The 24,683-nt window shown below is 39.3% G+C and overlaps 2 protein-coding genes across 2 annotated transcripts in view; both read left to right on the top strand.

The window, feature by feature from the left end:
* Positions 1-16,864, top strand: part of LOC107750482 (protein FAM189A1) — a 115,087-nt gene extending 98,223 nt beyond the window's left edge. Inside the window, exons 5-12 of the mRNA XM_016565851.1 lie at positions 4,206-4,313; positions 9,545-9,705; positions 10,450-10,585; positions 13,428-13,506; positions 14,600-15,265; positions 15,945-16,010; positions 16,108-16,430; positions 16,585-16,864. Coding sequence (XP_016421337.1) covers positions 4,206-4,313; positions 9,545-9,705; positions 10,450-10,585; positions 13,428-13,506; positions 14,600-15,265; positions 15,945-16,010; positions 16,108-16,430; positions 16,585-16,788 — 1,743 coding nt within the window. The 3' untranslated portion in view covers positions 16,789-16,864. The remainder of the gene's footprint in view (positions 1-4,205; positions 4,314-9,544; positions 9,706-10,449; positions 10,586-13,427; positions 13,507-14,599; positions 15,266-15,944; positions 16,011-16,107; positions 16,431-16,584) is intronic.
* A 1,034-nt stretch (positions 16,865-17,898) lies between these two features.
* The window catches only part of LOC107750599 (protein CASC4-like), an 18,180-nt gene continuing 11,395 nt past the window's right edge, over positions 17,899-24,683 (top strand). The window contains exon 1 of the mRNA XM_016566090.1: positions 17,899-19,291. Coding sequence (XP_016421576.1) covers positions 18,965-19,291 — 327 coding nt within the window. The 5' untranslated portion in view covers positions 17,899-18,964. The remainder of the gene's footprint in view (positions 19,292-24,683) is intronic.

The raw sequence follows: 24,683 nt of genomic DNA, 5'->3' as shown, positions 1-24,683 counted from the left end.
ACGCAAGCTTCAGACGAAGAAGTGAATGATGTGCGCTACCGGCGCCTATTTTGTACTAGTCGCGACGGTAGTGACGTCATGGCTGTCGCCGGCCAAACAAGTTGGTGTTTTTTCAATGTAGGCTTCAGACACGGGTCACGACGAGGCGTTCCCCATAGCGACCCCTAGAGGACGCAGTGTCTCGTCCCCCTCAGGGAACCATGGTTACATAAGTAACCCGAGACGTAATCTGTGTTTATAGTAAAAATCTGCAAGTTCAGACCCAGGTAGGGATGATGTAAAACTACAAGAGATTTTAAGACCTCAATCTTCTCTGGCACCATTAAACCTGTAGGCAAGCACTTAATCTCAAGTCACTCCGAGGGTATTGTCCCTGCAGAAACGGCACTGTAAGTCACCTTGGATGAAAAGTGCTTTCAGTGTTATGAATATGTAGTGTTCATTTAGTAAATTAACATGGCTCGCATTGCGATCCTACAGTTTTTGATTTTATGTTGTTGTTGTTGTTTTTTCTGGGATTGTGGTATTCTGTATATACAGAGACCTTTTAATGGTTTTGAATTGTACTGTAAAAGAAGTATTTTTTGCCTCTGCTCCCATGCACATTTGCTGGGTTCCTCCAGGGATTTCTCCATTTTCAAAAACTTTTTCGTTTGACTTTTAGAGAGTATTAGAACCATTTAGCAGAGCAAGAATTACATAATATTTCCGCAAACGTCTGCCTTATTGGACCCGTCTCTTCGTGTTGCACTGTATGTCTCTCTCTAATATGCAGATGAGACTCAGTCATCATTAGTTATGCATCTTCAATTAGCGCTCGCCGCTGGTTCCCTTTCCAGTGTCTAAGCAATTCACTCATGCTAGCCATGATCCCGGCGCATTTGGCAGCTTTTGAAACGGTTTGTGGTAATGTGAGGCTTCCAAAAATTTGCTTATACAAAGCAATTGCCACTCTTTATGAAATCGAGAAAAACACTTGCTTGTAAATACTTGCTTATAAATGCTTCTTTACATGTTTTCATCATTTCATACTTAGAAAAACACAGAGTAAGTCTTCTTTTTCTGTACAGATGGTGTATTTGTAAGTCTTTGTGTTTTTGTGCCTTCATAAATGTAATGTCTCAGTTCAGATTATTTGTATTTTTTTAAGCGTGCTGATTAATTCTACAGTGTAAATTACAGTGAAACCATAATTTTTAATTAACAATAGCAACACTGGACTATATAAATGAATTTCCTCAGCCAGCCTTTCACATTGCCAAATTATAAAAATATCACACACAAAGAGAATGGCAAACCCGTATTATTTGACTGTTGATGATCTATATGATATCGGTAGCACTTATTCAGGTGGAGTTCTGAAGCATCAATAAGATTTATACATTTTAATGCTCTTATTGATGTCTGAAGGTTTCCTGTCTTCTCATGGCCAGTTAGGTCAACTGAGATGCCTATAAAGACCATCAGTACAATTAATGTTATGACTCATTGGCATATCATATCATGTGGCTCCCTCATTGTAAGGGCTATTATATCCCACTTGTGTGTTTCATAATGACACACTCGTTTTCCTTCAGGACTCATTTGAGGTATAATACCTTAAGGTGTTTGTCAGTGTCAGTACTATCATGTCAGTTTGCAGTACAGCAAGCCCTCAGGTAACTGGTTTAGACCCTCATCAATATTACGAGAATGCAAAAAATGGTTCCATGTCCCATCAGCTGGAGGAATGTATTATCAGAATGAAGGTGGTGCGCTACAGGCATGCACTTTCATCGCTCTTTTTTGTTCTGCTTGTCGTCAGGGAGACAAGTGTTAGCACTGCTGGCTCAAAATGAGAAGAGCAGGTGTTTCTTGGTGGAGCTGACCTAGTACCTCTGTTAGATTTGCTGGAACACAACCGCACGGGCTAGTTCTGCATCCTACTAGAGTTAGTCCAGTCATAACATTAGCTTGTTGTCTAGATTCATAGGTATTGCCTTGATCTGTTTGTTTACCGCTTTTTGCCACTGCCACTGAATCTACAGCACAACAACATAAATCATATTTTACCCAGTGTGAGTTTAATGTCTGAATAGAATATAGTGAGATAAAAACACTGTGAATTGGAAAATACATCTAGGCTAGAAACACTTCTCTCTATTGAGTAGTACTCGCAAGCTGCATGCAAAGACAAATGTACTTGCGTAACAAGTGTAAGCTCAATTGATGAGCAAATGACTCTTCTTTTAAAGAATTGTTCAAAAAGACTTTGAATCAGTATGATGAATCATTCACTTAATATACTCATTGAATCAGAGTCATTTCTGAATCAACATCTGCACTTACAGAATAGCATGTTATCATTATCATTAGTGATGTCTGCTTTGAAATGCAGCCAGTTCTGTGTTCTGGTGTAGTATGGTATTATTGAATTATATATTGGTATTTTATTTAAAACATTTTAAAAATGACATAAAAAATATCACAGAGCTTTTTGTGTGCATTTGTATAAACACATCCTCCACCCCCAAAGAGGGGGTCTTGGCCTTTTCGGGAGGGTTAGATGACTGTAGAGTCATGTAGAAGTGGTTAGGCCTGTCCAGTCCTCTTAGGATGGGCTCCTTTCACCTAAAGGGCTTGTGCATGTTTAGGAATTCAACATTTTCCTTGAGGACATCACTGGGTCACATACATTCCATCTTGTCACAACGAGAGATCAGACAGAGCTCTGATAGCAGGTGTGTGTGATGGGCTGTCGTATAAACTGAATGTACTCAGTCTGGTAGGATTTCAAACATTGCCAGTGACTTCCTTTGGTTTTTATTTCAGTGATCTCTTTCTCCTAATGACTCACTATCCACAGTGGCTACATGCTGTATTCTGTTAGTGTCATTGCTTTCTTCAACTGCTCCTGCTTAGGTTAAAGGGATAGTTCACCCAAAAATAAAAATTCTGTCACTCACCCTCATGTCGTTCCAAACCGGTAAGACCTTCGTGTGCGATGCATGCATGTGTTTTCCTCTGCACGTAAACAAGGTGCAGCGCATGCGTGTTCTACGTCAGCAGCACCACATGTATGTGCAGGAAAGCACACATATGCATCGTGATACTCTCCATAATGGCGGAAGACGGTAACTCGCAGGAGAATAATTGTTGAATAAAGTTGTTATTTTTGTTTTGTTTGCACACAAAAAGTATTCTCATAGCGTCATAAAATTACAGTTGAACCACTGATGTCACATGGACCATTTTAACAATGTCCTTACTACGTTTCTGTGCCTTGATCGTGGTAGTGCTCTTGATGTCTATGGGAGGGTCAGAGAGCTCTCAGATTTCATCAAAAATAACTTAATTTGTGTCCTGAAGATGAACGAAGGTCTTATGGGTTTGGAACGACATGAGGGTGAGTAGCTAATGACAGAATTTTAATTTTTGGGTGAACTACCCCTTTAATGTGTTACTGTTATGCTATATGATATATGTTATATATGTCATTTTTTCCTTGTATATATTATATATGGGTGGAAGTGTGCATGTATATTTTGTGGGAGTTTATAAGCAAAGTGTTCATAAGGTTATGTGTAATTTTATTACATTTTCATACATTCTTATAGAACATTTTTACACTTGAAATTTCATTTAGTTTGTCATTTTTTAAATCAGTATTTTTGTACTAATTTAGAAAGTTCCTGTAAAAATGTACATCAAAAGCATTGTAGCAATAGACATTGTAACTGAAATGTACAGAATCAAATCAGATCAAATGAATCAGGATCAAGTCAAACTGAATCAGAATGTGGGAATGAAAGGAGTCATTGAATGGGAATGGATTTTTAAGGCTGCACAAGGACTTTCCCCATTCCACCTTTTAGTTCAGCTTTTTGTGCTTATCTTTTGCAGAACCATAATGCCATGCAAAAGTCCCACTTTTGTGACACCTTTATCCCTCTTATCCATTATGTCATAGCCACTCTCCCTCTTCCACACATTTGTTCTTTCCTGACTGCCGTTTTTACATGGCTTTCTCGCTCTGACAAACAGAACAATAAATGTTCGTGCCAGGCTGAGGTTTTTGCAAAGAAACAATTGCCACTCGCGTTTATTTTCTGTCTGTCTTTCTCTCACTCTCCTTCTGTCCCTCTGTGTCTCTTTCTCTTTGATTCACACCTTCTTGTCCTCTCTCTTCTTATCCCTGTCTCTCCATTTCTCTCTCTATCTCACAGGAGCTGCTTTTCAGCGTGTGTGCACTGAATGTTATCTCCACCATTGTGTGTGCTCTGGCCACAGCCGTGTGCTGTATGCAAATGGTTTCTACTGATTTACTACAGATGGTAAGTGTGATCCATACCACAATGTGTGTGTGTCTTTCTGAGTGTGTTAATGCACATTACATCATGGAGATAAGATCAGACGATCAAGACAAGTGAAAATGTAATAGTATATAGCGAAATGCCAGAGAAATAGTCTATAGTATGTACTTATAACCATCAAGAGAAAAGGCAATTTAATCAGATTTCACTAAGTGCATCTTATACTGGCCTAAATAATGTTTTTCATTTAGCACAATTCAGAGCAATATGAACAAACCATTAAATATATCCTGTGACTTAGTCTTCAGACATGAATTGCGAATGGATTTTCATACCCTTTCCCAAGAGAAACCTGATTTACTTAAAATAATCAGTTTAGAAATTAATGTTAATTTTTGGATCTTCCTATCCTTTTTTTCTCTTTTCAACGATGGTCATAACAGAGTGGTCTTTGTAAAATTAGTTGACTTTAATTATAGTAAGGAAACCCATTGCTTTTGTAATATGACAGTAAATAAGCTAAACTGAAAAATATTTGTCAGGCATAGCTGAAGTATCTGAGTTACAGAATTTACTCTTGTCATTCCAAACTTGTATGAATTTCTTTTTATTGCGGAACACAAAACAAGATATTTTGAATAATGCTGTCAGCCAAACAGTTTCAGTTCCCATTGACTTCCACTGTACTTTTTGTCCATATAATGGAAGTCATGGAAACAAAACTGTTCGGTTTCCAACATTCTTCAAAATATCTTCTTTTATGTTCCATGGAGAAAAGAAAGTCATACAGGATTGGAACAACACAAGGGTGAGTAGCTGCTTTCTACACTCACCCGGTACATTCAAAACTGAGGCAATTTGACTCCAGCCCTTCTCTTTCTCCTTGCGGTTGTGATACGTTTTCAACACATTATACACAGTCGTGTTACTATAAAACGTCAAGAAGCAGTTTCTTCGGTCTCCATTATCTAACGGGGCCTTACAGCAGCTGTTTTGCGGTCGCGCATTGGCTATTGTGAAAGTACTGACGTAATCATATAGCCGTCATCATCCCCATTTAAATCTTAAATATCAAACATGTTTGATATGATCGGGGCGGCCCCGATTTGTGTGCGAGCAGATCGGGAGGTGCAAGATTCGATCGATGAACGCCTCACATTAGCAGATAATCCGCGCTGAACATCTTGACCGATCGAGGGGCTCGACAAGATTTTTGCTCAGATTCTCGGGAGGGGGAAATCGGGGCTAAATCGGGCTAAAAATCCTATAGTGTGAGCCAGGCTTAAATGATGATAAAATGTATTTATATTTTTGTGTGGCCTTTAAGTATACTTACATACTTCCTTACTTTATGGGTTAAGTAAAGTCAATTCAATTGTTCTGATAACTACTATATCAGCCTGGAAATTACATCACACAAAATCTAAGGTTTATGGTTATCACTGGCAAAATAAAAACCTATTCGCAGGCACATTTGTCACCCAAGATTAATTTGTTACATTAATTCTGCATCCAAAGACTTATAATCACCTTTTCTTTTATGCAGAGTAAAACAGCTTTCTCTGAGCCATTGATGCTATGACAAGAGTCCTCATCTCATTTGGTTGTACAACAAGCATATAATTCAGAAGTACTATTTTTTTCTTAAGCGTGAGATTACATGAGGATGAGACCACAGACGTTACAATACTCGCTCCCTTTTGGTGGATCTGTCTTTTTCAGCCAGCCTGTTTTATGCGAGAGAAAATAAACTTGTGGGACATAAAGTTTTAATGTTCTTTAAGAGTGGGCTTTGTGCGGTTTATGGGCGCTGCAGTAAATTGCACAACCTCATGGATGGCTGCAGCAGAGGCATGGGCACAGGGAGATGAATTGAGATGAGTTATATTAGCATGGCTGCGGCTCTGTGAATCGCTGGAGCAGTTGTGGGATTAGTTTCGACTCGGGGCGCAAAGAGGCAAAGCGAGAAATCACCACTGTTACCAGCTGCACAGACCATGCACAAAGACAACAGAGGCCCGAGGGCAGGGATGAGGTGAAGCACTGCATGGAGCTTTTCCCTTTGCAACTGTATTAAGTGATTTCACCACAGCCTGATCATTTATATCTTATCTCTGTGTATGTTGTTATTTTGAATCAGGATTTTTGTGGAAAAGGAGGCTTTGTGATGTAATGCCTTTATGCGCTAGCTGTACTGATCTGTCATTTACAGTCACTGCCTCTCTTAATGATGCTTAAGGATCAGATTGATCCATTCAAGAATGATTTCAGTGTCTTCTGATTGATGCGTCTTCACATATTCTAAAATGACATCAACTGGAAAGTGCATTGTCATCGTAAAAACGCTCTAAACCTATCCTTGAACTCACAATAATGGCAGAAAATTAGTTACTCTTCCAGCCTGAACTTTTCACTGACTGATTCATGGACAGAACTTTAAAAGCAATTTTAAAGGGATAGTTCACCCAGAAAATCCTGTCATCATTTACGCACACTCATGTTGTCCCAAATTGTGTGCTTTTTGTTCTATTTCTAGGGTATTTTGAGAAATGCCTTTTTTACAATGGAAATGAGTGATCACATTCTTCAAAATGTCTTTGGAATGACATTAGGGAGAGTAAATGATGACAGAATTTTCATTTGCGGGTAAACTATCCCTATTTTTTCTTAATGTCATATGTTTTTCTCTTTCTGATAACCTAAATTCTACATGGCTGATGAAAGTGATAATGACCATTATGTAACTCTCTCAATACATCAAAAAAGAAGGAATTTAGAATTGTTATATCTTTGTGTCCTTTGCTTTGAAGTAAAATCCTTCTTTCCCTTTAATAATTCATGCATTAGAGGGTTAAATTGCATAAAATGAAACTCTTTAAAGGGTCTCACTCAGCAGGGTGAGAAAGGGCCCTAACTATTCCTCACTTTACTCATATCCTTGCAAAAGATCCAGACCTATTTATGTCTTTTTTGAAAACATTATTTCCCAACTACCATCCTACTTTTAGTCTTTATTGTTTTGGACACAATGGTTTGCATGGATTGCCTTATTTGAACACAATGAAAATTATGTAACTGTGACTTCAAAGAACAGAATTATACGGTGAATGGGTTCATCATTAGAGGGTCATCAAATACAATACCATTCAGATGTTTGGGGTCAGTAGGATTTTTTTAAAATTAATACTTCAGCAAGGACACATTTAATTGATTAAAAGTGACAGTAAAGAAAAATTCTATTTGAAATTAATTCTGTTCTTTTGAACTTTCTATTCATTAAAGAATCCTGAAAAAATGTGATCCTGTCCTGAAAATCACAGATTGCACAAAAAAATATTAAGTAACACAACTGTTCTCAACATTGACCTCATGGATGGCTGCAGCAGAGGCATGGGCACAGGGAAATGAATTGAGATGAGTTATATTAGCATGGCTGCGGCTCTGTGAATCGCTGGAGCAGTTGTGGGATTAGTTTCGACTCGGGGCGCAAAGAGGCAAAGCGAGAAATCACCACTGTTACCAGCTGCACAGACCATGCACAAAGACAACAGAGGCCCGAGGGCAGGGATGAGGTGAAGCACTGCATGGAGCTTTTCCCTTTGCAACTGTATTAAGTGATTTCACCACAGCCTGATCATTTATATCTTATCTCTGTGTATGTTGTTATTTTGAATCAGGATTTTTGTGGAAAAGGAGGCTTTGTGATGTAATGCCTTTATGCGCTAGCTGTACTGATCTGTCATTTACAGTCACTGCCTCTCTTAATGATGCTTAAGGATCAGATTGATCTATTCAAGAATGATTTCAGTGTCTTCTGATTGATGCGTCTTCACATATTCTAAAATGACATAAACTGGAAAGTGCATTGTCATCGTAAAAACGCTCTAAACCTATCCTTGAACTCACAATAATGGCAGAAAATTAGTTACTCTTCCAGCCTGAACTTTTCACTGACTGATTCATGGACAGAACTTTAAAAGCAATTTTAAAGGGATAGTTCACCCAGAAAATCCTGTCATCATTTACGCACACTCATGTTGTCCCAAATTGTGTGCTTTTTGTTCTATTTCTAGGGTATTTTGAGAAATGCCTTTTTTACAATGGAAATGAGTGATCACATTCTTCAAAATGTCTTTGGAATGACATTAGGGAGAGTAAATGATGACAGAATTTTCATTTGCGGGTAAACTATCCCTATTTTTTCTTAATGTCATATGTTTTTCTCTTTCTGATAACCTAAATTCTACATGGCTGATGAAAGTGATAATGACCATTATGTAACTCTCTCAATACATCAAAAAAGAAGGAATTTAGAATTGTTATATCCGTTGCTTTGAAGTAAAATCCTTCTTTCCCTTTAATAATTCATGCATTAGAGGGTTAAATTGCATAAAATGAAACTCTTTAGCCAAAGGGTCTCAGCAGGGTGAGAAAGGGCCCTAACTATTCCTCACTTTACTCATATCCTTGCAAAAGATCCAGACCTATTTATGTCTTTTTTGAAAACATTATTTCCCAACTACCATCCTACTTTTAGTCTTTATTGTTTTGGACACAATGGTTTGCATGGATTGCCTTATTTGAACACAATGAAAATTATGTAACTGTGACTTCAAAGAACAGAATTATACGGTGAATGGGTTCATCATTAGAGGGTCATCAAATACAATACCATTCAGATGTTTGGGGTCAGTAGGATTTTTTTAAAATTAATACTTCAGCAAGGACACATTTAATTGATTAAAAGTGACAGTAAAGAAAAATTCTATTTGAAATTAATTCTGTTCTTTTGAACTTTCTATTCATCGAAGAATCCTAAAAAAAAAAGTGATCCTATCCTGAAAATTCCCAACTGTACAAAAATATTAAGCAGCACAACTATTCTCAACATTGATAAAAATAAGAAATATTTCTTGAACACCAAATCAGCAAATTAGAATTATTTCTAAAAGATCACGTGACAGTGAAGAGTAATAGCTGCTGAAAATCAGTTTTGTATCACAGGAATAAATTACATTTTAAAATATATTAAGCTAGAAAATTATTTTAAATTGTAATAATATTTCATAATATTACTGTATTTACTATAATTTTGATAAAATAGAATGCATCTTGGTGAGCCTTCTTTTGAAAAAATAAATAAATAAATATATAAAATATTAAAGTCTTACCGACCCTTAATTTTTGAACGGTTGTGTGTGTTCTATTTTTTTTTTTTTTAAAGCTCACTTTTTTAAAATCTTTTTTATCAGTTCATGCCACACAGAGCACGTGCCTTGAGCACAGACTGTATGACCCCTCATGGTACCATCTTACACCAGACGCTGGATTTCGACGAGTTCATCCCACCCATCCCCCCTCCTCCCTACTACCCCCCAGAGTACACCTGCACACCTGTGATGGAGGGCCAGAGGTAAAGCCGCACATACAGACACACAGCTCACATCCCAGCTGACATGAAATGACCTAATATTTGCACTATATCTGAGAAACCGTTTGATCCCAGATTGCTGTGCTCTGAGAAAAAGGTGCACTTGTAAATAAATTGATTCGCAGAGATTTGTGAAATTGCCCTATGGAATGATTATGCAAAACATCCATTCTTTTTTTTTTAATGGGAATTTGGACCTATCCACCGCCATGTTGTTTAAGTGCAGGTCTTAATGCAAACTGCTCTGACAATCCACATTGTGGAGCACCAGTGTCCATGGCCTGGTGTAAATCCACCATTGATTGATTTCTCTGTCTTGCACTGTGAGACACTCTGCCCACCGTCCCATCATAAAAAACGTGCTGATGAGGCTGTTTAGCCCGCAGCCACACTAATGTGTCAACAAAGCAGTAAATACATAGAGAGCAAGAGCAGCCCAACATACACACTGGCTGCTTCAAAGCACAATCAAAGTCAGGATGTGGTAATACACAAAGAAACATGAAAAAAACACAGATTCCTCCCCTCCTTTATGACAGAGGGAGTCTGGTTAATTAAAAGAATGGGATATATAACTGGCTGAGATAAAGTGGAAATGGTTTCATTTTCCACAGTTCCTAAATGGCCTCACATATTTTTTGCAGCTATCATCCTCACCAATATAATACAGCCAAATTTGTTGAAGCATTGATTCAGTGTTGTTTTACTATCATCTCTGTCCATTAGAGGGTTGCATCTGGACTTTCCACACTCTCCCTTCAGTGCTATTTATGGTGTGCCTATAAACAGCCCTGGGGCTTTATATCCATCTGAGCTGCCACCACCCTATGAATCTGTCGTGGGACAGACACCTGCCAGCCAGGTAAGAGCTGACTGTCAGTTCTGTGTCCCAGTTTCTCCCATGTTTTGATTGTTCATTGATTTCAGGTTTGTCCCAATTAGTTCCTTGTTATTTAAGCCCTGTGTTTTCCTGAGTCCTTCGTCCTGTCTTAAACGTCAACTCCATGTGCAACGTGTGTGTTCCTACCTGTCCGGTGTTCCCCGTGGTTTGGATTAAATAAAACTTATTATTAGTAGACTAGTTATTCGGAAATCGAGGCCGTTCCCTTGTCAAGCATGCTGGCCGTTCCACAGTCAAGCCCGCTGGCCAATTCACTCCCAAGCCCTCAGCTGACAGCAGCAGTCTCCTTCACCTCTGCTCATAAAAGGAGAATGCGGAGGAAGAGACTGTGGGCTCCAGCCCCTGAGTCCGCTCCAGTGTCGGCTCCAACCCCTGAGTCCGCTCCAGTGTCGGCTCCAACCCCTGAGTCCGCTCCAGTGTCGGCTCCAGCCCATGAGTCCGCTCCTGAAAGGGCTCCAGTCCCCACGTCAAGTCCAGAGAGGGCTTCAGTTCCCACGTGCAGCCCACAGAGGGCTCCTGTTCCCACGTCAAGCCCAGGAAGGGCCACAGGTCCCGCGTCAGGCCCATGGAGGGCCTCAGGGGCCGATATTTTCCCCAAGGATTTTTTGGGAAGGGTTGTAGGGCTCCGGCCGTAGGCCAAGGCCACGGAGGCCGCTCCCCCCCCCCCCTCCCCGTTGGATGTTGTGTGGCACGTGGACGCGCCTTCGGGGAGGGGGGAGTAATGTCAGTTCTGTGTCTTGTGTTTTGCTCCTCATGTGCTCCCCATGACCCAGTTTCTCCTGTGTTTTTATTGTTCATTGATTTCAGGTGTGTCCCAATTAGTTCCTTGTTATTTAAGCCCTGTGAGTCCTTCGTCCTGTCTCTAACGTCCATCCCTTGTGCTACGTGTGTTTTCCTACCTGTGAGTCTTTATTTGGACAAATAAAGATTGTTTCCCATGATATTCAGAAATGAAAACATGCTCATCATAAACGAGGTGTATTTAAGTCATTGTTTGGCACATTTTTGAATAAATTAATAGATGAGCATCACATCATTGATCCTTTTACTGTTTTGTTACAGTTCCTGTTTTTTTTTGTAGATTGTACTAGTAGTTTGTGGGAATTTCAGTCTTAAAGTAATGCAGACTCTATGTGTTAGCATACCACCAATTCAGCAATGTTCCTCCTCTTCAGTTACACTCATTTGTCTGTGTAAAGCTCAACAGTCAAAAGGTCCTTCGGTGCACTTGAGGGGCTGAAAGGAATTAATACAAGTGCCTTCGTATAATGGATTATAATTTTCTCTGGAACACATCAGCAATATAGGCAGGATTTCATTCCATTTAAAAGAAATGGGCTTTCTTACAGTGAGAGCAGGGCCTGTTTTTGAACAATGATTTCCCATCAAATTTCTCTTCTTCACCTGATGAAAGGAAACAAGAGCTATCATCTTTGCAAAAAGATGCTCAAAGAACCACCCAAACCTTTCAAATCCAGCGACTGAGCCCGTGATTACGTGTTATTTTGAAGATTTGTTTGCTACCTAAAGGAGTTTGTTACACTCATTTGTCTGTGTAAAGCTCAACAGTCAAAAGGTCCTTCGGTGCACTTGAGGGGCTGAAAGGAATTAATACAAGTGCCTTTGTATAATGGATTATAATTTTCTCTGGAACACATCAGCAATATAGGCAGGAATTTCATTCCATTTAAAAGAAATGGGCTTTCTTACAGTGAGAGCAGGGCCTGTTTTTGAACAATGATTTCCCATCAAATTTCTCTTCTTCACCTGATGAAAGGGAACAAGAGCTATCATCTTTGCAAAAAGATGCTCAAAGAACCACCCAAACCTTTCAAATCCAGCGACTGAGCCTGTGATTATGTGTTATTTTGAAGATTTGTTTGCTACCTAAAGGAGTTTGTGATTAAAAAAGGATAAAATCCCAAGAGGTTTCCTTGATTTTAGACCTTTCTCATGTGAAGCTATTGATAACCATCTGCAAACAAAGCAGCAGGGGTATTTCAATCAGTAGAGCCGTTTCTTACCTGAAGCACAAGCCTGAGAAGATTTGAAAGCAGCAATACTAGAAAGAGACAGGAAGAAATATTTTTAAATTGATATAGTCAGCTTTATTTATAGCTACTGACTGTAGCCTGCAGCTCATTTTCCACATTTTTATAAAGTCGATCTGTGCTGTGAAATAAGCTCTCTGTATACAGGATCAATTCTCTGTATAGTCGTTTATGTGTTTTGGATCAATCATGTTATGAGGATTTTTTTTCAAATGGAAACCGCACAGTGTGCAGTCAAAGTTTAAAGTGCAAATGTGATCTTAGAGAGCCCCCTGCAGGTCACAATATGGCACAGTCGTTTTAAAGCACTGCCGTGGTGCCAGATGTCAGGCTGCGACAGACTCCTCAGTGCCAGATGTTCTGATGTCTGATTCTCCGCCTTTTTCAGTTGTTTATCATCCTCAGGTGGAAGACCATTTTCGATCACCATCCTCTCCAGAAGGTTACACTCAAAAGCATTTCTAAACTGTTTATTGAGGTGTAACAATATATAACAGTGCAATACAACAATATTGTAGTTACATCTCTTTTACATATGAAAAACATTAACAAAATACAACATAAAAAAGAATATAACAGGTTATTTCTGGTAGTAACAATAAGAGAAGTTGAAAATATAAAACATGTATACAAGGCAATACAACAAATAATGTTTCAAAATGGTTAATTTAAGTAAAACTAAGAAAGGGGGATGGGAGCTTGTTAGAAATTGAATTCAAACGTTTTTCTCTCTCTCTCGCTCTCACATCCAGATTACCACCAGTCTTGAGCAACAGGTCACAGAGTCCAGTCTGTGTGAAAGGAACACCACAGCTGGCCTTAGCACTCAGGGTGAGGAGGATGCAAATCGTATTTGTTAACAAATACAAAGTCAGAGGTTTTTCCGTTCTGTAGTGCATGTAGATTGAAAGACATTTTTTGTTCAAATCTTCTATTTTCAACATTAGCATAATGTGTCTGTAATGTTTGATGGAATAATAGCATCAGGACCCAGGTTTTGCTATGGAAATAGATTGTACTTACTACCCTTCAAAAGTCTGGTGTCAGTAAGATGTTTTAATGTCTTTGAAAGAAGTATCTTATGCCTACCAAGACTGTGTTTATTTGATCAAAAATACAGTAAAACATTTGAAAAAACATAACAGAAACATAATTTGAAATATTATTACAATTTAAATTATTTGTCTTCTATTGTAATATATTTTAAAATGTAATTTATCACATGATCCTTCAGAAATCATTACTGACCCCAAACGTTTTGAACGGTTTATTTAAGATGTGACCCAACATAGTACTCATATGATTCAGCAAACATTGAAGTTTATTAATAATATCATGAATTGCACAAGTCCAACTATATGCTAAATTATTAACTTGAATTAAGGTGCGGTCACATTTGCTGTTGCTTGGTAAAAAAAATTTGAGCAAAATCCAGTCATTCCAGTAGTAATCTGCACGATCAGCATGTTTCGCATGAGGGCGGAAAAGTTCATCACACATGTTCAAGTTGCTCACTGACCAACAGAAAGTTGCTTGGTTTAAAACTGACTTCTGTGTGAGCTGTGCTTTATACCTGTACACATCTATTGAATAATACAAATGGTATTGGCTAATATGACTGAATAGGAAAATTGACAATTTTGTAAATGCACAAACTGCAACACAAGTGAGATTAACTAGCCTAACAAATTGATTCATATTTAAACTGTAAGAATATTCCACAATATTACTGTATTTTTGAAACATTAAATGCATCTTTTGTGAGCATACTGTAAGAGGCTTCTTTCAAAACATTACAAATCTGGCAGACTTCAAACTTTAGAATGGTAGTGTTGTTGCATTCAGACAAAACACTCATTTAACAAATTCAACAGCCTTCAGTCATTATAGGTATATGACAATAATATAGTCTTTGTTCCCATAGCCTCTGTTGATAGTGCTTCCCTTATGGTGTCTGAGACTGCAGACATCCCTGATCACAGCTGTTCCTCTGAAGACCTGTGTTCTCTAGAAGTACAAGGCTCTGATTCCTCTCCATATGGCACTTTACACATCGTGCCTACTGATGGTAGCTGCACAAGTCTGGATCACTCTCTGAGGCGGCAGACCCCTGCTCGACTGGACCACAGCGAGTCCTCTGTCACGCAGGATTCCAAGCCCCACTCTCCCCAGCTGTCACTTGATGCTGTTAACGTGCCTGAGAAGGAGGAGATTACAGGCGTTAAACCCACATCTCGCACGCAGCACAGAGAACGAACCAATAAGAAGCTTACCCTTCTTTTCCCTCCAAGCACACCATCCCAATGTGCTTCCAACTCAGCAGTGACCTCCACTGCCGCCACAGCTTCTGCTCTGACCCCCTCCGCTTGCACCTCTCCGTCACCCACCGCTCAACTGCGGGGAACCCGGCTATGCTTCAGCGTCTGGTCCCCATCCTCCTCTTCCTCACAGCCCCATGCTACCTCTGCCCTCAGCAACCCCAGTCAACGTGAGCGGCCCCGCACACTCCGTGCCACTAAAGGGTATCGGAAGCTGGCGAGGATTGTGCGTTCCACTAGTGAACCCATATCCTGTAATTCCATATCTAGAAGTACGTGAGTCTTTTTTCTCTCTGTGGCTCTATAGTTTTTTTTTTACTTCATTCATTCTAAACCCTAGGTTAACAGAATCCTAGCTTAGCTTTTTCTATGTTTCACACTGTACATTTGTAAACCCCAAGTTAATGCTCTTATTTGCCGGGGCAGTATTATTGATCGGACGAACGCAATACACACACACCTGTTTGAATGGCGGCTTGTCTTACTCTTGCACATCAGTTGGGCTTATATGGATTTATTAAATTGATCAAAAGTGACAGTAAAGACTAAGAAAAAAATATTTAATGAGGCAAGTGCTATTCAGTTTATTATTGGTTGGACTGGCCATTACATTCTAACACTATATAATTTCACACGGTACAACTTTTGCAATGCAGGCTTAATGCTACAAAAGTAGGACTGAAGCTTCTTCAGTGCATGTTTTCATAACTCTTTGCAAACTCAAAACTACAAGTGTTTTTATTTTTTTTTATTTTGTTTTAATTAAAAATGTTTGTTTAAAAATACAATAAACCAGATTAAGCTCATTATGAAAGCCACATACATCATGTAACTTGTTGAGTTTATATAATCTTTGCTTTGTTGTAGGTAGAGGAAAAATATGATATTTGCAAATTGCAGACTCATATTAAATCCTTAATAACCCATAAGCAATCTTGACTTGACTTGCAGGTGAGCGTTGTGCTCCTGCTTCTAACCATCCACCTGAGGACTCCCCACAGACTCCCTATGATCAAGGTTGCACCTCTTTTCTGTTTTCCATGTAACATAGTTATTCATCTCAAGTAAAATTATGGTTATTAGAATAAACATACTAATGCATTGCTTTTAACAGCATGTATAGAGCTCTCTGAGAGCGCCCGACACCCTTCTGCCAAACAAAGCAGCCAAGGGGGCAAGAAGCAGAAGGGCGGTGGAAAGGTGGACATCCAACTCAAACCTCACATCCCTCACTCAATGTCTACAGAACGGCCGCAGTCTCTCGCAGACCTCAAAACTTACAAAGACACCAAAGTGCTGGTGGCCAAGTTCCTGGAGCACTCGAGCTGCAGTCTACCTCCGGAGGTCCAGCAGGTGGTCAACAGCATTAAATGTGTTATTAAATCTGATGAGAAACACATGGAGGAGGCCATTTTCAGTGCCAGTATCATTGATCAGGTGAATTTGGTATATTTTTGTGTAGAAAACATAGTATTCACCCTATGATCTGAAATTAATACATTTACACAGTTTCACTTATGCTTAGTTGAAAGTGAAAAATCACAACTGAATTACATTGGGGATGTTTGTTTTTCTCATATTCTTCACATAGTTGATGACACAGTCACAGAAGACCATGGGCAGCCAGAGGAAGCATGCTCACGAAGACCTGCATTTACAGAGCTGTGGGGCTTTGAGTTCCCCATCTTCATCCTTGCGCCGTCCACCCAGAGGATCCAGTCAGACAGATGCCCCTGCTCCCCTGGATCATCAGCCTCAAAGCCTCATCAGTGTATGCAGAGAAACTACACTTTGACCCTCCAGACTACAAACACCCTTTTCCTCATAATCCTCTGAATATGTGCCAAGGCCAAGTCCTCATCAGCAGAAAACTGTAGCTCTTGAAAAACAAACAAACAAAAAAACAGTGAGTTAACATGGAGTCGATGCTCTCTCTCATATGTTAAAAAAGATACTCAAAAAAAAATCAATAAAGAAACAACAGTGTTTACCTTCAGGGGTATATATTTTTATTTTATTGTCAGAAAAAAAGGTCAAATATTTGTTAAAGTGCTGAATTTGCTACTGTGCTAAATAGGTGATTGGGTCTGTAATGGACCATAGAAGATGACAACATGGATTTACCTCTTCATGAAACCTTTTTTTTTTTTTTTATACACAGCTTCTGCAGACATTATGTGAAATATTGGACATGCTTGGTCATTGTGTGCCCCTGGAGGACAGAGACCTTTATGAAGCTGGATTATTCAACTTACCTCAGTGTGTAATTATTTTCTGTGTTGCAAAATAAAAATGTGTCTGTTTGTATTTTTTCTGTTATAGATTAATATTTTAAGACACTCAGGTCATTGTTTGTTTGAGTGAGTTACATACTACTCTAACAGGGTCTTGAGTGTTTGTGTGTGCTTAGAACTTTTGTAACGGGCCCCAAACAAAGAGCAGGTTTATTTCAGGTTTATCTTGCTTCAGTGAAAATCCTGGCTCAGCAGCATTTGCTCTGCTCAAAATCTTTGTGGCTTTTATTTGTTACACTACTTGTTTAATTTGCAAGTGCAACTACTTGTTTAAATCATCTGTAGATAGGCATTTACTGTGGCTCTTACACTTTATAGCCTCAACTAGCTGATATATTCATATCAACCTCAGGCATTAAATAAATGTATTTATTTTATATTTTTAATCATCTACAGAAAAACGACATAATGAGCAACATCCCGGAATAGGTAGGGCAAATGCAACATTTTGGCTAATGAGAACGTTAAACTTCTTGTGCCATATACCCCACCTTCTCTTATTATTTGAGCGTCCAATTAAAATTGAGCGACAGAAGCAGTTACGCCCACAGCCAATCAGATACGTCTAAAGTGTACGGTAGTATTCACGGATTGGTTGTTGTAGCTGTCAATCACGTTTCTCTGTACACCTTACACGCTGGACGACGTTTTTGGCTCTTTTTTTTTTTTTTTTTACAGCCTATTTTTTTATCGAGACGTCCAACCTGGCAGTTAGATATACAACAAGATAAGGACACGATTTCGGAATATGATCTTTTGCTGACGCGTTTACTTATGTGCGTAAGTACAAATACACTGTGTTTGCGCATGCATTCTGCAGGACCGAGAACAGAGGAGGAAGGCTGGAGTTGAGTTACAGTACTAGCGAACTCTAAAGCTAGCGGTGTATGAATAGTCTACCCTGCATGGAATTTCATTCAGAGACGCGTTAAACACATCGTCTCGGTTTGTTTATTCTGTGCTGTTTTAAATCAGGTGCACAACAATATGCACTGTAAAGCTGGCCTTGCTGGCGATGTCAGGTGTAACGCTAACGGTCTAATAGCCTATTAGTGCATTGTTGCTAATAGTAATAGATTTGTTTACATACTCAATTTCGAGTTGGTTTGTGTGCTTGTCATTGTGTGTTTAGAAGAAATCGGTATCGCGTTGTTGAACTGAAGCTAACGCGCGGCTGTTACTCCACGCATGCTACTTTAGCGAGGTTATAGCTAACATAGCCTACAGCCGAACCGTGCATTCAGAAGTGTATTTATCACACGAGCATGACGGCAGAGATGACCGTAACCGAATAAAATGCGTTATTAAGTGCTGTAGGATCAGGCGGAGAACGGAAAGCTCATGGCTGGGCGCCGTTAGCTCGCTTCAGCTCTCATAGGCCACGTCGCCTGTGTGTGTGTCGGTGTGTTTGATCTACTGACAGTGGCGTTGCATGAATGCAAACAACGAAAAGCTTGAAGTCGCCAACTGTGCGGAAGGGATACGAAGGAACCGTCAAAGTAGTTGTCACCAACTTCAGGACTCTTCAAGGTTGCTGTAGGCCGAATGGGGAAGAACAGAAATCTTTCAAGATAGATAATTTAGCAGAGCAGTGGCCTCATCAGTAGTTTCTTGTTTTTACGTGCGGCGCTCACACAAAGCCAGAGTTCGTAATCTGTGCGCCTCTTCGATTACGCGATGATCGGCTTCGGCGCGAATCGACGTGGAGGTCGCCTCCCGTCCTTCATCCTGATTGTGTTATTGGTGATTATCGTCATTTTGTCGTTTAACTACTGGAGCGTGTCCACTAAGCACGGGCGGCTGCTGGACGAGCTGGCCGAGATGCAGACGCAGGTGAAGCGCACGGACGCGGCGCGCTCGCGCCTGGAGAAGAGAAACTCCGAGCTGATGATGCAGGTGGACACGCACCGGCAACAGATCGATCAGAAGGACGGAGACTACAGCGTGCTGGAGAGCAAGCTGCAGGCCAAGGATGCGCTGGTCAAAGCCTGCACCGATGAGAAGGTGGGTGAGGGAAAAGGAACACGAGGGTTTCCTTTATAAATACATACACATCACTACTGTGCTGTATGAAGTGAACATGCATTATAGATTTACCTTCTGTCTGTGTTTCCAGCCACTGTCATGCCTTACATCTTTGCAAATGATTGTTTTGCTTGGGTAACGTTACTTTCTGACCGAACTGATCAGGGGTTTTCAAAATTTACAGACATCCCAACCCAGACTCTCAGCCAACATGGGACCTTCAGTATGAAAGGCTAGATTTTCTCAGTAACACTTAATTACTTTAATTGACAACTTTCATTATCATCACATTTTATCATAGTGAAAGACCCATTTGTCATCCAGACCAATAAACTGGCAGATATTTGGCCATTTTCAAGGTTTTTGGCATCTTTTTCAAATCCAGTTAACCAATGGATAATGCACTGTTTTTCACATATTTTTGTGAATTGAATGAATATTGCATAAACATGTTTGTTTAGCAAATGCTCAAATTGTTAGAACCATTAGTTGAGAATGTGTCATTATGCTGAGCTGACCATCGGCCACTGTTACATATAATTCTTTGCAGAGTTGTAGATATTATGCAAATATGAGGGCATTCTATGTTTATCTTCAATATGGATAGATGGTTAAAATAATGACTCCAGGTGGCATTATCTAAAACAATGCCTAACCATGGCTGGGGTTCCCAAAATTATCGTAAGCCTATGTTGATCGTAGAACCAATTGTCTCCAATGAAGCTACGATCAATTTAGGATTACGGTGCTTTTGGGGAAACGCAGCCCATGGCAGTCTCTCTATTATGATCAGTGCACATCCTGTAAGTCTGTTTGTTTAGCCCTTTGGTCATTTGGAGAAGGTTTAATTGTTACTGGTTTTGCTTCGTTAATGCAAACAAAAGTTGTGTAGGCGATTGTCTTGTCTAATAGTGCCTTGTTTCAGGAAACATTCAGTTTTTCCAGAAGTATAGTATATATATATGTTTCACTGACCAGGTTTTTTTCATACACCGTTAATTTAAAAGCAGATTACATACATACTTTCTCTAAAGAAGCAGGCAGTTTGCTGATATTCACTGTTCCCTTTGTGCCTGTCCTACTAGTTGTGCCTGCAGATAAGGCAGTTTTCCTTTTGTGTGACGTGTTCAGTCAGCAGGCTGCGTGACAGACGGCAGCACTGACTTTTTCTGTGCTGCTTTACTTTCAGTGAAACAGGAATATATACAGGCTTCGCATGAAAATTCTGTCCACAAACTATATATAAAATGTAAAAATATGGGTGTTCACCTTTAAGATGTTTGTGATAAGTTGCTCTTTTTGAGTAAAAAATGAGTGTCTTGATATACTGTATATCCCCGCACCATTAACATCAGTACACTAAAAATGTGAGCTGACAGGACAGAGAGCATCCTGCCATGCTGCTCTTTATGGATTCAAGCCGTGGGCTTCCCTGTGGTTGTGTGACACAGCTGAGAACTCATGGTCAGGGCTCATCTGTGTGCCCAGGGCTGTGAGAGCCCCCCTCCACGCTCCTTCACGTCTCCAGGTCTTCCTACACTGCCCTCTGTCTCTCTCTTTGTTCTTGATATTATATCAACATAATTGTTGGGAATGTGTTGTTACTAAGGCTAAAAAGCAGTCATGATTGCTAATTTTGTTAATAACATTTAGGAGGAATATGTATTTTAAAAGTAATTTAAATGACATTCATTCCATTTATTGCTCTATAGCACTCCTGTTTCCTCTCCATTGTCATTTTCAACCTATGATTTACAGTAAATGGATCAATTGCCTTGGTTATTGTGAGAAGAGGGTGATGTGGAAAATTTCACTTTTGCAGAAGCTCGATTTTGAGGCCCATTTCTGCCTAGGTTTTGTCTACCTGGAATGAGGTATATGAGCATTGATATTCCATGTGCATTTGGATGCCCTGTACTTTTATAGATTGTTGCTGTGCTGCAGCAAATGTTTGGTCAAATTGCTCGCTCAGGCCCCTTTACAGATTATTACCCTTTCACATGCGTTGCCTATAGCAGTACTTGTAAAATGTGTTCTTGTTTTAGGAGGTACCCTGAAGCTTTGCAACCTTGTACAGTCTGAATTAACTGAAAATGTTGATTTATAGCATGCGTCCTGCTGTATTTTAGCTTTCAGAAACAAGAGACCAAAATATGCAGATGAGCTGAAGGCCACTGTCAAAGAAACCTGGGCTTCCATATCACCTCAGCAGTGCCACAAACTGATCACCTCCATGCCACGCTGAATTGAGGCAGTAATTAAAGCAAAAGGAGCCCCTACCAAGTATTGAGTACAGTATTGATGTACAGTAAATGAACATACTTTCCAGAAGACCAACAATTCACTAAAAATGTTTTTTTTATTGGTCTTATGAAGTATTCTAATTTGTTGAGATAGTGAATTGGTGGGTTTTTGTTAAATGTGAGCCAAAATTATCACAATTAAAAGAACCAAAGACTTAAACTACTTCAGTCTGTGTGCATTGAATTTATTTAATACACGAGTTTCACAATTTTAGTTGAATTACTGAAATAAATGAACTTTTCCACGACATTCTAATTTATTGAGATGCACCTGTATAAGGCATGCTAATTTTTCTTTAGTTTGTTTAAAGTTCCCAGTCACACTTTAGTTTAGGGACCAATTCTCACTATTAACCTCAAACTAATTTGCTGCTTATTAATATTTAGTAAGGTAGTTGAAAAGTTTAGGATTAAGGGATCCAGACTAAGGATTAAGGTAGGGGTGTGCAATATGACGATTTTTGATCGTGGACGATAAAAATGTCTCCACGATCTGCTTTTGGAGAAATATCTTGGTATCGTGCTACAGCGCACATTCTATCAGTTGCAGTTCTGGTGCCTCCGGCTCAATATACTGTACAACGCCACATACATTTACATCAGTGTTAACTCTGCGGTAGAGTTACTCGCACAGGACACTGCACTTATGCACAATCACAAAATTACATTATTTGTTTTAAAGCCTTGGCAGTTAAACATTTCATATGCTTGCTGTTCTGATGCGCTTTTCCAGTGCGTACACCTGAAGCGCGTGCACACAAAAAATCTGTCAAATAGCGCCTAATTACTGAACTAAGTTATGTATTGCATCTGATTGCGCTAATACTGTCAAAAACACACAAGGTTTACATATAAACACAGTTGCTTATGTCTAAAGTGAAAGTAAACAATTGAGAGAAAAACAGATGCGTGCCTGTATATTAGATGCGTGCAGTTCTTAAAGGGACAGTTCTAAACATGCTGCCGCTTGTCATTAAAGGGATAGTTCACCCAAAAATGATAATTCTGTCATTATTTACTCGCATGTTCTCCCAAACCTGTATTAATTTTTCTTGTGCTAAACACAAAATAAGATATTTTGAGTAACCAAACAGCAGGGGTGTGAAGTAACGAATTACAAATACTCACGTTACAGTAATTAAGTAGTTTTTATCAGTAATTGTACTTTTTTGAGTGGTTTAAAAATTGTGTACTTTTACTTGAGTACATTTTAAGTGATGTATCGGTACTTTTACTCTGCTATTTTCCTCTGTTTGTGGTCGTTACATGCTTATTTTAATTTTATTTTTATCCATCAACGTGATTGGATAGATAGTAATAGGTCTCGTGACTTTCGTCAAATCAAATTGTGCATAGAAAACTTTAACCGCCAACTGTTTATCATGGCTGCTGGAAGTTTACTCTACTCACACTACATTTTTGGAAGGTAATGGTACTTTTACTTGAGTATATTTTTTCAGTACTCTTTCCACCACTGCCAAACAGTAGCTGGTCCCCATTTAATTTAATAATATAACATTCAACAGAAAAAAGAAACTCAGTCAGGTTTAAAACAACCCGAGAGTGAGTAAATTATGGTATAAAAATAAAACACTTTGACAGACATGACAGAATTTTCATTTTTGGGTGAACTATTCTTTTAATGTTAATAAAACAACAAAACACAAAGAGAAAAATCACTCACTGCTCTTGACTGAAGAACTTTAATACAGTTGCTTTCATTAGAATCAATGTGCAATTGATGTATATAGTGTTTCACTTTTTATATCTGTCAATTCAATACTGCTAAATACACCTACTGTACCTGAAAAATAAAGCACTGTTTGTTTTATTCGTATTATGTTTATTTATAATGTGTATATTTGTTGTTATTTTTTAATAACAAAGATAAAAATCATTGTCATTATTTTATCTTTGCTCATTTTGGCCTAAATATCTGCCATTTTTAAAATTATTTTATACTTTGTTACCTTGAAAGGCTTTGTTTTAAAAAAAGGGAAATTAGTTTGGCTGTACTGCTGAGACAACTTGCAAAATAGTAAAATCAACATGACAAATAATGGTGATAAAATAGTGAATCATGATATTTCTGAAAAAAATTGTGATATGATATTTTTGCCATATCGCCCAACAGGGCTGCACGATAAATCGAAATGAAATCGCGATTAGGCAGAAGCTGCGTTTGTCATGCGTATCGTTCAGTGGAGCACGGTTCTGTGATCTATAGCCTTGATTTAAATTTTAAATGCTTTAAATTTGAAAAAGATTTAAATGCTTTCATTGATTCAACGGGACTAATAGACACACGACTATGGCAATATATGGTTTATATGAGTTCTTATGGTTATAATTTTCATTATAATAAAGTATGTCTATTAGAGCCCGACTGATATATCGTTTAGCCGATATTATCGGCCGATATTGGCGACCTGGATGAAACGCTTTAAAGCTTAAGTCTATGGAAAACCATTGAAACTTTGAACGGCCATATCTCCGTGACGGCGCGGCAAATCCGCACCAAATTCGGGGGATCCCTTCAGCTCGAGGAACCCTCTCGAACGCGAATCGAGTGTACGTCTCGAGGCCCTCTTTGGAATGAGACAATCCCCGCGTCGATAGTCCCGGGATAGGGATAGGGTTCGGGAGTTACGGGCGGTTAAATTCGCGGTCCGGCGCCGACCGATCTAGCGATCCCGGGGAGCTACCGATGCGCAGAGGGTGGCGTTCGCGAGGGCTCCTCGAGCTGAAGGGATCCTCTGAATTTGGTGGAGATCCGCCGGCGTGTTCGCGAGATAGTGACATCAGCCAACACTTTCACTTCAGTAAGGGAGGTATCTTGTTCAGGCAGCAGCATTCAAGCGTCGTCATATTCGACCATAAGTGCCCCGCGAAGTGGACTTCACATGATATTCCGCCATGATTCCAGTTCCAAGGGAACGTACATGTTGCATTCAAAGGGCATTAAAGTGCGCGAGACGTGAATTTACATTTATTTACAGAGGTAAATTATCACACTTCACACCGTCTGTGTGTGAAGACAGTAGCGCAAATCCATGAATGAATGTTCC

This window comes from Sinocyclocheilus rhinocerous, unplaced genomic scaffold, assembly GCF_001515625.1.
Source record: "Sinocyclocheilus rhinocerous isolate Xijiao unplaced genomic scaffold, SAMN03320098_v1.1 scaffold19, whole genome shotgun sequence".
Classification (NCBI taxonomy): domain Eukaryota; kingdom Metazoa; phylum Chordata; class Actinopteri; order Cypriniformes; family Cyprinidae; genus Sinocyclocheilus; species Sinocyclocheilus rhinocerous.
Note: the sequence above shows the minus strand (reverse complement) of the source record. Positions and strands in the feature narration are given on the sequence as shown.